At 42.9% G+C, this 13,032-nt stretch overlaps 1 protein-coding gene across 1 annotated transcript in view; it reads left to right on the plus strand.

Annotated features, from left to right (window-relative positions):
• Positions 1 to 13,032, plus strand: part of klf12b (Kruppel like factor 12b) — a gene marked incomplete at its 3' end in the record, with an annotated part of 48,867 nt that overhangs the window by 16,596 nt on the left and 19,239 nt on the right. The window contains exon 2 of the mRNA XM_083889176.1: positions 4,564 to 4,646. Coding sequence (XP_083745302.1) covers positions 4,581 to 4,646 — 66 coding nt within the window. The 5' untranslated portion in view covers positions 4,564 to 4,580. The remainder of the gene's footprint in view (positions 1 to 4,563; positions 4,647 to 13,032) is intronic.

The raw sequence follows: 13,032 nt of genomic DNA on the forward strand, positions 1-13,032 counted from the left end.
TCTTCTGTTAGTGTCATCATCCTCTCTAAATTAGCCCTTATTCTCTTTGTGCTTATTTCTGATGACAGCTAGCTAGATCGTGCTAGACTTACACCACCCATGGGGTGCAATTAGTAATTACTCAGTTCTACGCAACTGCTAGTAAAAGTGGTGCAACACATTTTAATTTTGATTATAATTTAAGGGATTTAGTAAACACTTACGCTATTACTAAGGTTACTGAGTGATAGGTGGTGTAACTGGCCTCAGGAGCAGATAGAATGGGAGATTATTCATAAACAAATGAAGACCAGTACATAAGAACAAATAAGAATGAAGAATGGAAAGAAAGTGCAGGGTCGGGAAAGTCGGATGTTGATCGAAACAAGTGCAAATCACTTGTTCCCAAAAGCTTTGATAAAAACCAAGGTTTTAAAGCAGAACTAGACGCTGTTTTTTTGGTGTGTATCTGCGTCATTACCTTGTTTATGAAGCCCTGACGGTTCTAAACAAACAGTTCAGCCATTGCTGCGAACGTTGTGTTTTATTGTAATCTCGGGGCTCAACGAGATCTCTGAAAAATTCCGTAATAGTTACGTATACAGCGGTTCTCCTGAACAACCGATTGTCCTGCTCCGGGCACTAGTCCGGGCACATCCGGTTGCGTACATTGAACCGCAGAAGAAGAATAAAGTCCGTTGTGGAGGTGTTTCACGAGCGACAGTGTCTTCTGACTCTGGGTCTGACTCCGGTTTAAAGTCATCAAAGGGACTGCGGCGGGGAGTCGTGAAGAAGCTATTTTTAAACACTGTTAAAACAATGTTTTGATAATGAGGAGCAGTGCATCCATCGTTCCAGAGGGGGGCGCTGCGCTTCTGAGAGCGGATGTGCTGGATAGTACTGGCCAATCACAAGACTCTGTCTTCTGGGGGTGAAAGTTCACTCTGAAATCTCGCAGCAGAAAAACACCGTCAGAAAAGAGGATTTCTATCGGCTCGTTTACAGCAACTGGGAGGTTTTTGACCATAAAAACAAGTTAATATATGTAAGTAGACCTCCATAACTAACATTTATGTGCAACAGGACCACTCTATGTCACCTAGAGTGGTCCTGAAGCGATTGAAGTAAAGGTATATAGCCTATATAAGTCATCAAAGCTATCTATCTATATGGATGTTAACACCTTGCCAGTACATCTATAACAATTCATTTTGTTAAACACTTCAGGTCATAGTCAGTGTTCAGTCCCTTGATTGATTGCTCCCTCCCCAAAAGGTGGAGGTTATTTGTTGTGATCGCCACCACATGTGACAAGTCGGAGTGACCTACATCGTGTGAGCGCCAGTGTCACAATGTTTCTGATCTGGAAGAAGGCCACACAGTTGGTGTGTCGTGGTTGGCACTCTTACCTTTGGACTCCAGTTGGAACAAGAGCCCTTTTTCGCATGGAGTTTGCATGGGTTTCCTCCGGGGTTCGCTGGCTTCCTCCCACAGTCTGAAAAACAGATCGGGAAATATGGGGATTAGGTGAATTAGACGCTCTAAATTGACCATAGGTGTAAGTGTGAGAGTTAATGGTTGTTTGTCTCCTGTCAGACCCTCGTGTGGAGGACAAAGCGGTAGAAAATGGATGGATGGATGGATCAAGAGTGTGCAAGAATTTGTTCCACTCCTAACATTCTCCTTAATTTGCTATTAGTTTCATGGCTGCATGAGCAAACACTCAATTGCGATACAATTAAGCAGTATCTGTATCTTCACACTCCATATGAACTCACTGTGATTTACACCACCCACTCAACCAAACACACACCTTTGTCCAATAAAAAAAAAACACTTCCTGTTTGGCTATTAACAACGAACGATTACCGAAAGAGAATTCATCTTCATTTAAAAAACTGGAAGAAGTCAAAAATCTAATAAAATGCATGAACTGAGGCAGAGAGCAGCTCTTGGAGATTGTTGTCGAATTTTTTCTTTTCTTTTGTTCTTTATTTTTCATGAGAAATGATTGGGTTTTCATGTGGTGCAACATCTGTCCATGGGTGAAAGATGATGTCACTGTTTCACGAGGTCATTGCTAGGTTTTAGAAGGTCAGAGGTTTTCTGTCGATTTCCTTTCATCAATTGATTCAGCTCAGCTCGTCTGTTCAGAGTGGCGTTGGCTGAGCCTCGTCTTTTTTTCTCTCCAGCAACTTGCTATCTGCAGTCAGCGCAGAGCAGATAGCCATCAGGCGAGATTGGGAGATAGAGGACCTGAGGTCACAGATGCGGATATGAGGTGGGAGTTGCAGTTCGCACTTGCGAAATGCATTAACGGCCGCACAAATAAGCATAAACCGAAAAGCGAAGAGAGCAGCAGACGCTGAAATATTTTTTTTTTTTATTTCGGAGCTTTTTCGCTGATAGAACTGGCCTCAATCTTCACCTGCTCCCTTTACCTTTTTTTTTTTTTTTTTTTTTCCCTCTCTGGATTTTTGGTGGGGATGGGAGCGTGGGAGGGTAGGAGGGAGAAAATGAGATGCCTCAACACTCCACTGCCCTCCTCTCCATCCAACTCCCCCACACACCTGGGATGGCCATTTCATTTCAGAGTGCAGCAAATGGAAAGGTGATCTTAATCTACCCTGTTTCCCTCTAACCCCCCCCCCCCCCCTCCCTCTCTCCATCTCCCACACACAGAGCCTCATACACTGATGGACAGCACGCTGCTGGTTGCTTGAGCTCGCAGCTAGGACACACTGAATGTAGTGATAGAGAACACTGGATACACAAACAGTTATTACTTTGCACGAAATTCTCTTCATTTCAAACTCAATCTTTGTATTCTTTGTGTTCTATTGTTATTCTTTCAGGCTTGTGATCCCCAAGCGCTCACTGGCAGACATGATATGATCCTTTCATGGGAGCAAAAAGCAGTTTGACGGCCGACTTCAGTCAAAGTATTTCATCATGAACTCCTCAATACACAGTGCCCCTCTGTTAGCTCATTACTCAGTGTTAGGTCTCTCACTGCTGTTAAGCTCTTTGGTCGTTACAGTCACAAGCAGGTCTATGCACTTGCCATTGATTTCCTATGAATAGCTTGCTGCAGGCCAGTTCATTAGGAAGGTGCTCACACACACCACTGGATTAACTGGACTGGAGGCTCATGGGGAGAGTTTGTTGGTTGCGCAGTTTTTGCTTCGAAAAATTTGAAAGGTTTTCAGCATGAAATTTGTCAAACAAAACAAATGAAGACACTTTTTTTTGTTTGGGAAGTGAACTTCAGCTCATGGGAATATCAAGCTTATCTAAAGTGTGTCCTCGACCAATGTGATGGTTTTCTTGACTAAAACAAACCTCGCTCTTAGTACGCTGCATCTTCTAGACACATGGCTCGAGGCTGGACGGAGGCTGAAGCTCCACCTGCACAGCTGTTACTATGGCAACACTATCTGGGCCTACCAAGACCTGGAGCCGAAGGACATCCTGGACAACAATACAATAGGAGCACAGGCAGGGTACCTGAGGGACTTAGACCTGAGAGGCGAGATCGGGGTGGGGGTGGGGGTGGTGGTGGTGGGGATGGGGGGGTGTGTTGCAGACCGAGTAAATCCTCCCTCTCTTTCTAGCTCCCTCTCACACACAAACACAGTCAGGATTTGCTTGAGAATCTAAGAGGTAGTGGAACCAATACTTGGCATTGTGGCAATTTCCAAATGAAACCTTTGAAAAAAAGTCATGTCTTTTGTTGTCTACTGCATTTTTAAGCGGATTTTTCCGGTGAGTACGAAAAACTTGATTATTGGACGGTCCACACGGATGCTCGCGCGGTGTCGCTGCATAGAGAGACAAACACATGTCACTTATGACCGTCTGAGCTTTCTTCTGCACAACAGTCACGATGTGGCGGCGCTGCTGACTTGCTCGGGCCAAGGCCACACGTCCAGCTGTGGGTGCCAACAGTTGAGAGAGATGTTTAGAGTCTATTTGCCTTGCCGTGCATTCCTCCATGTACTGCTGCTAAAATAATGAGAGGGAGGGTTACCTCAGGTCAGCCCCGGCTGAGGAATACGGAACATGCATTGTTGTCACTGGCTCCATCTGTGTGTTCGTCTTAAAGCCACAGCGCTGAGAGTTGTGCAGACAGCCACTTAACAGAAGCGCAGCGCAGCTCGGGATAAACATTTAGATGTATAAAGAAATCTGATATTGTTGATATAAGCAAGTCCCTATTGTGGTATTAATATTACATATATCATCATGAGCACGACATATATATTTTTATTTACAGTATGTGCTCAGAGATTAAACTCACTATGCATGTCTTTTTACTGTTGCTGTTTTATTCAGCAGCAGCCTACAGGACAATTGAAAAATCGTTATTATGGAGAAGGGGGAGTCATGCTCTGCTCGTATATATAGTTTGCATCTTTTGTCTTAGAACTTTTTAATGGTTCGAAACATGAGTTTGTGTCTATTTCAAATGTGTTACTTTCTCGGTGGGTGTAAGCTCGACATTGTTGATGTCCGTGCATGAGTGTGGGACCTGATTAGTCATGCTAAAAACCTGTCTTACACCTCCTCTCTGTCCCTTCACAGGCAGCCTCAGAAACAGGATGTTAATGCTTGACGGAATGCCTGCAGTCCGAGTCAAAGCTGAGCCCCTGGAATCGGAACAAGGGGTAAGAGAGCAGTTGTTTTCCAGACAATTCCCTTTTTTTTTTTCCTCCTCCTGCTTTCCTTTCCTTCTATCCTCCTCCCGGCAACGGGCCGATAATCACTCCCAGGCCCGAGCAAGTGAGCGAGAGAGTAGAGCGAGTGTGGGGGCTAGAGGGATGGTTCGGATAGCATGGTAGCAAGCGGGAAGGGGAGAAGAGTGCATAAAGAGGAGGGGAGCTACAGCTGGGGCAGGAATGCATTGGGAGAGTTTTTTTTCGGGGAGGTGACTGGGGCCAGCTGAGAGTCTGTGCTGGCTGGGGGTGATTGCACAGATGCAGTCACTGCTCCGGGGAGGAGGGTCACGGGGGGGGGAAACGCTAAATCTTATCCATCTCTGTCTGTTCCTGCTACTTTGTGTATCTCAGTTATCCTCCATTGCCCTTTTGTTTCTCACAAACACACGCTAAAACAGTCTCTCCATGGTACAATCTTCCTCTGCAGGCACTATCTCTGTTGTCATTTCGGTGTTTTATATTTAATTGAACAGTGTGTACTGACCACGTAGGGCGTAATGGAGTTACCTCGTGCAGGCTTTTCAAGGTCCACATACAGTATCAGTGCTCTCTGGTTTGACATACCTAGAAATAAAGTGGTCTTGTTATGGTGAGGGCTGTTGCTAGGTTACCGCAGGGCTTTGTGTTGTGCTTCCACAGCTGTGTGTTCAGTAGGCGCGGGCCACTTAATTTTGGTAATCATGAATTAGTGTTCAGTTATTACTGATCTCCACTCATAGCACATCGGTAATATCTAGGGCCACGATGTATCACCGGGCAGGAGAAAAAGCATCACACAGTTTCCAGTCAAGGCGAATCCAAGAGCATTAGCCTGTGATGGATGAGAAAATGACTGACTACCGATAACCCATCGGGTTATCACATAGAGAATTGTTTGGCCGTGGATGTGCTGTGTCTTGATAAGAGCTCGCTCGTCTCTCCACAGACAGAGAGGCGGCAGGTGGTTACCTTCTGCATATCCTTTCTCTCATATGTGGCTCAAGGGCTTTCTAGCTGTGTTCTTACATTGCTACCAAAAAGCAGTTTTTTTTTGAAGTCTCCATACATGTAGTGATGTCACACACAGGATGTGAGCTCAGCAGCCCACACAGCTTTCAAGTGCGCTGAGATCCAATCTTGCCCTGTAACCAAGGCTGAGCTTCCCTTTTCGATGCAGACAGACACAGTTCAGGCTGCTGCAGAAATGTGGTCTTCATTTGGGTGGCGGGGGGCCAAGGGTTTGCTGGAAATGGTCTGCCTCGTTAGACCGCCTGCACGGGTCTGGAAAATCTGGCCAGCGAAACCAGTATCCCCTAATAAAGACAATGGCATGAGGACAGAGACAGGCAGGGGCGGGTCGAGCATATCTTTATACGTATGTCAGTGTGTGTCAGTATGTGTGGGTTTAAGTGTGTTTATACCTGTCAGAACGAAAGTGGGGGTGGATTCGGTTTTCCATCTGCACTGGTTGAGATCTGCTCTAGAAAACACAAAACACAAAACATGCCAATAAGTTTTTGTTTTTCACTTTTGTTCAACACAACACGTTTTTGTTTTCGTGACCTTTCCACACACGTCGTGCTCTTCGTACACATGGGCCACAGATGATTGGCCACATTAACAGGTTCCTTAGATGAATATAATCCTCACTGTCACATTCATGGTGACACCATGAACGTGAGTCTTAAAGAGAAAACACATTCTTTTCTTTTTTTTATCTCTCCTGAAATGGTTGTATACGGTTATGAATAATTATTATGGAGCGCAGCGATGAGGTTGTAAAAAATGGCTACTGAAAATGTCACTTGTGGCTGCTTTGAAAGGAAAATGACACAAAAGTTAGCCTAAATAAATCTGTTCTCAGTAGCCATTATCCTTTCATGGACTGCTTCCTCATTGCTTTTATGAAACCAGCTACTAGCATTAAATAAATCAGAGATCGGTTTAATGATGATTTAATATTTACTAATCTGGATATTGGTAGTCTGTCCAAATAGAGTGGATACATATTTGATGAAAAAACCTTTGTCAGTCAGAATGAATTTTTGGTTTAGGTTTTATAATCAACAACTATGTTTTAAATATTTTGTATTGCAATTTGGGAAGAGTATATACAGTTGAAACTACTTGTTTAATGTTACCAATCACCTTTCCAGTCGTTATTTCATGCCATAATTGTCTGATATATACAGTATACCGCGTGAAGAAGATTTGCATTTGCTTTACACACACTTTAAGTGATGTGCAATGGGCAAATATACCCTAACTTACCATCTAATGCATTGGTTCTCAAAGTGCGGCCCCGGGGGCCAATGGCGGCCCGCAGAAACATTTCTGGTGGCCCCGCAGTGAATTACAGTTGATAGTTTTAATCCAGGAGCTACTAAGCTTGTTAAATGTTTATTGGACATTACTGGATACAGACCAATAAGTGTAAACAAAAATACTGGGTATTTACCTGGTTTCTATATGGTGAATTTTAGTGTATTATTGGGTTATAAGCTGGTAATAAGCAGGTAGCTACAGCCCCCAATTACTAGCTATTTACCCAGTAAATATATGGTAACAGAAATGTGTTACTTGGTATTAACCTGTAATTAGAAGGTAAGAACAATGGCCAAAATACTGGGTAATTACCCAGTTAAAGGAACAATATGTAGTATTTATGGGTTTATATAACCCAAAATCCACTTTTTTATACATATTATGTGCTCCTGCATTGTCTAGTCGCTGTATAATAGTTTTTGTTTCATTTTCGTAGTGTTTCAAAAAGTCATGTAAAATAACATGGTCGCGGGCCGCGGTTGCATAGCCACTGTTAGCAGCGAGACGCCATGTTTCTACCGGAGCCTGTAAGGACAAACGCGAGAGAACAAATCAAGCGTCTCTTTACTTGTAGCAGGAAGTCCCGCCTCCACTCTCTCCGCTTCGTCTGCTACGGCCGCGGTAGCTCCGCCCTCTCCCTCGCCTCACGAACCTCATCTGCTGACACGGAGAAAGACGACGAGGACGACATTTGACCAGCTGAGGACACCGTAGCGCTCAGGGAAGGGAGGGGGTGAGCAGAGGAGCAGTTCTTTGTTGTAAATTTCAGCCTCTCCTCTAGATGGCACTATAAACTACTTATTTCCCCTTTAAATTCCATTATATTAACGCTTATATTACTTAACGCTAAACTGTAGAACTGCAATCTGGTCTTTAAAATTATTACAAATGGGATTTATTTCTGTTTTTTTTCCTTTTTTTTTTTCTTTGGCGGCCCTCAGTCCAATGTTGGGTTCCTAAATTGGCCCTCAGGTATCAAAACTTTGAGAACCCCTGATCTAATGTATAAACAGAATTGAGTTGCATGAACTCGAGTGTATTTACCACATTATCCTCAGGATAATAGTGTTCAGATGATGCTCGCTGGTTGGCACGAGAAGTGTTTTCCCTCAGATTCCAGTTTATTTTTTTTTCTGTCATTGGCAGAACTTGCGTTGCACACAGTCAAGCGCACGCTCCACCAAGAAAGACAAGATTTCCAAAAACACTGATACAGTATCAGCCTCGGCGGATCTAATGGCTTCAAAGGCCTTCAGGCAGTTTAGCTGCAGGCAGTCTGTGACACTCATCCTACGTATAGCACGAGAAACACAGAGATCACATGCAAAAGCAGCTGGAGGATAGCTGGAGGCTCTGTCAAGAAAGGCTACAGCCTGAGAGCGGCTGCAAAAGAAGCATGAAGGAAGTTTGAGATCACAAACATGCATGTTCTTTTTTTTTTTTTCATGGAATAGTAACCATAGCTGTTGGATAATCAGGTGCAAAATCAGTTGGGAACCAACGTCTTTTGGATAAATCTAAACTTTGCTAACAAGTCGGGGTCAACGGCGACTCTAATGAATTACTAACGACCCAAGGCCGCATCACAGCGTGTCTACAGAAGACAGCATTCTCACCACATTCTCAGTTATTTACATCACATGTCTAGTGGAACAAATATCCTTCTGTCCACAGAGTGGAGCTGAACTAATAATGGTTTTCTAGATTGTAAAAAAAGACACTTAAAATAACCCAAAGGCTCCAAGTTAGAGCTGTCAGTGGTTTCACAAATTCATGCCATCCTCAGCGTTTGTCATTCATTCGCTCATTGATCTTCTACCGCTTTAGCCTCCACATGACGACGAGGGGTCATGCTCAATATGCATTTAAAGGGATACTTCACCCATTTGAATGTGGCTTTGTATTGCTAGAATAGCAGTAGTATTTTTTTAGAAAATGTGCTTCCCTCCCTCAGTTTTTCCCTGACTTGTAAAAAAAAAATCTGTTTTCCCCTATCCAAATGTGCCCTACTGTGAGTCACATGACGCGTTTTGCATCACAGTAGGGCAAATTTTGAAAATGGAAAACTTGAAAATTTATTTTTTTACATCGGTGAAGTATCCCTTTAAGCTATGAATGACTAACCTTTAAACTACTTATTATTACTAAGTATTATTACTTTACTTATTTAACTCAGTCACAGCTTTTGTGATATATTCTTTATTTGATTATTTCACTATGACAATAATATGACAAAATGTCCTTGTTGGAAGCAATTCATACCTTACCATATCATACTTACTGCACTATAGAATTTACACTTGTAAATATATTACGCTGAAGCTTAAAAATAATATAGTAAATGAAATAATCTGACTACATAATGGTTCAAGTTGACCGAGTGGTGTTAACACACAGATGCCACCTGAAATACACTGAATCACAGTGATGTATGTCGTCTATATGATTCCGTGACCTACTCTCAGTCAGTTATGTGCCTGAAAACACCGTGTGTGTGTGTGTGTGTGTGTGTGTGTGTACAGATGGAGCACTAAAGCTGCTCGGCTGACACGCTGATCACACTATGCCTCCTGTGTAGACTTGGTGTTATGAGTAGATAAACTCAGAAATTGAGCATTTTTGCGTAGGTCGGGCAGAGCAACGTAGTAGAGTTGTTGGTATCTGCTGCTGCTGACAGCGGGTCATTTATTATTAGACGATGAATACAATCCTGCCGTAGTCTTACAAATGTAGACGGCGACCTTACATCCTGAAAACTACGACAGCTATCCATCTTATTCCTGGAGACTTCTGTAGCAGAAGTGGAAGCAGTAGTAAACCGGTCCTTTCCAGTGGTTGCGGCTGTTACATGGCGTCACGATTGCGCCCGTTCTTGCAGTGCATGAGCATCCTGCAGTTTGAGAATCACCCGTTGTTGACTCTGCTCTTTTTTCTGCCTTTAAATAAATAAATAAGATCGTATTCCACCTCTTTTCAACAATAATTATGCGACTGATCACCACTGATACTACGCTTGCACTTTTTACGTTTTCCTTTTAATTTGGGAAATGCATTGTTCTCGTGTGATATTTACACACAGTAAGACAGTCTAGCAGTGTTAAAAATAACAATAAAGTAGTCCATTTAAAGGTACAATATGTAGTATTTATGGGTTTATATAACCCAAAATCCACTTTTTTATACATATGTGCTCCTGCATTGTCTAGTCGCTGTATAATAGTTTTTGTTTCATTTTCGTAGTGTTTCAAAAAGTCATGTTAAATAACATGGTCGCGGGCCGCGGTTGCATAGCCACTGTTAGCAGAGAGACGCCATGTTTCTACCGGAGCCTGTAAGGACAAACGCGAGAGAACAAATCAAGCGTCTCTTTACTTGTAGCAGGAAGTCCCGCCTCCACTCTCTCCGCTTCGTCTGCTACGGCCGCGGTAGCTCCGCCCTCTCCCTCGCCTCACGAACCTCATCTGCTGACACGGAGAAAGACGACGAGGACGACATTTGACCAGCTGAGGACACCGTAGCGCTCAGGGAAGGGAGGGGGTGAGCAGAGGAGCAGTTCTTTGTTGTACATTTCAGCCTCTCCTCTAGATGGCACTATAAACTACTTACTTCACCTTTAAACAAATAAGATCGTATTCCACCTCTTTTCAACAATAATTATGCGACTGATCACCACTGATACGCTTGCACTTTTTACATTTTCTTTTTAATTTGGGAAATGCATTGCTCTCATGACAGTCTAGCAGTGTTAAAAATAACAATAAAATAGTAAATTTATGTTGAGTAAAATTGTATCTTGTCCCATCACTTTCATACTGCAAATTTGCTGTGTAATAGAGGGCAGTGAATGATGACATCACCTCTTTTCAGGCATAACTGAATTTTCCTACATGTTACATGTTACATTTTGTAATTGCTCCAGCGATAAGCATCAAGTTACCATGGAAAACGCTGGTTCTGCTTTAGTGATAGGACACGCCGGATGTTTCACTCATAATTCACGCAAGGTATCATGGGTAATAGGAATATGAAACTAATACTTCTATTAGTTTTACTGCTATTATTACGGAACCTCTTATTAAAGCCTTTGTGTATTGCCGACTTTCTAATATCTAAAATGTTTATCTGTGTGTTTGTTAAGAGGGATTAACAAACACACAGAGCAGAACCCTTATTACTTATGACTCTTTGAGAGCCCCCTGAAAAAAGGCGGTGTCTTATCCGCCAAATATAACAGAATAACGAATTTGCTATAAATGGTCAATTCCTTGAGGAAAGTTCCCTCTGAGCGAACTGTTCTACAAAGAAAACAAAAAACGAGCAAACTATCAGTTTCCAATGAAGGAGGAGCGATGATTTCATCATCGTCATAATTCATCTTATCACATTTTGGCTGCGGTTAAGGATTTTGTTTCGGTGATACAGTACCTGCAGCTTAACGAAAAAGAAAAATGACATTTTTTTTCTCCCCAAAGAATTCAGTCCAGTACTGAGGATGCTCTGTGGGTGGTGTGATGAAGCCATAGTGTGCTGTGAACCTTGACCTGGCACTGATGAACCTGAGCTGAACCCCCACAAAAGTCCAGAGGTCATCGGGGGGCATATTTCACGGCGTAGGGTTTGTTTTCCAACTGGGGAGGAGTCACACAGTGAGGAGAAGCTCTCTTTTTTCTTTGATTCACGGGGTCGTAACATTTCCTGTAGGCTTAAAAAAACGAGAATACGAGTCTGGAGTAAAAATAGTACGAATTGGAAGAGCACACGCTCAGAAAAATGTGTAATACACCGCAGATCCGTCTCAGCCGGTGTTACATAAGGGGGGAAAAATGTGAGTCTGAAAAACAAAAGTGAGGATGAAAATCCACCGTTCACAACGTTTTTCATTGTCAAGATTTTCTTCAGCTATTCTTCACGAGAGAGATCCTGGATGTGAGTCATTGAAAGAATAAAACACAGGGAGAAAAAACACTCACTCTTAAACACTCATCCCACACTGAATATAGTGAGTCCAGATCCACTTCATTTCACGCACCACGGTTATAACAAAAGTTTTTTGGAGGCCGTAAAACAAATAGCAGCAGCGCGAGCGTTGTGTTTTTCTCGCTATGTGTGTTCCCTCGTCGTCGTCTTTTTTCCGAGTAAAACCGGTTCCTGAAACTTCGCGCGGACGGACGGACGGAGCGGTCGCGTCGCAGTCTGCTCGGCGTTAAGTGAAAGACATGTTGAGGGATACGCTGAGCCACCAGCGTCGGCCTTAGGAGGCTCATCGCCGAGAGACAGGGAAAAGAGAGAGAGAGAGAGAGACGGTCAGGAAATTGAGGCCATATGATGTTTTTCCAGCGTCACAAAGGAGATTTAGGAGAGATACTAGGGGGGAGCCAAGAGAGCTGCGATTCTGTGGGAGTGATGGAAAACAGGAGGAAGAGAGAGAGAGAGAGAGAGAGCAACCCACGCCAAGGAAAAGAAAGAGCGAGAGGGTGAAGGGAGGCGTATGTGAGAGACACTATCTTTACTCCTGTGTTTCATCTGTGCATGACATCATGCTAACTAAGAGAACTTCATGGGAGGAGTCGTGACCTTGAATGAGCAAAGAGGAAATTTACTTCTCCTTTTTCGCTGCACTTTGCAGACTTTTCTTGCACATCGTGCAGTTTTGTTGTATCCAAAACTCGTTTTTTTTGAAGAGACAACTGTCTGTAAACCTTGATTCATCACCGTATCAGTATATGTGACTATACCAGTTATCACAAGACATTAGCGAAAACAATCACTTTTTTTCCCTGAACTTCACGTAACTACACAGTGAACTTTCAAGACAGTTTAATGCAGGGGTTCTCAAAGTTTTGGTACCTGAGGGCCAATTTAGGAACCCAAGATTGGACTGAGGGCCGCCAAAGGAAAAAAAAACAGAAATAAATCCCATTTGTAATAATTTTAATGACCAGATTGCAGTTCTACAGTTTAGTGTTAAGTAATACAAGCGTTAATACAATGTAATTAAGCGTTAATATAATAACGCTTTATAATTTACTGG

The sequence above is a fragment of the Microchirus variegatus genome (genome assembly GCF_963457635.1).
Source record: "Microchirus variegatus genome assembly, chromosome: 5".
NCBI classification, from domain to species: Eukaryota; Metazoa; Chordata; class Actinopteri; order Pleuronectiformes; family Soleidae; genus Microchirus; species Microchirus variegatus.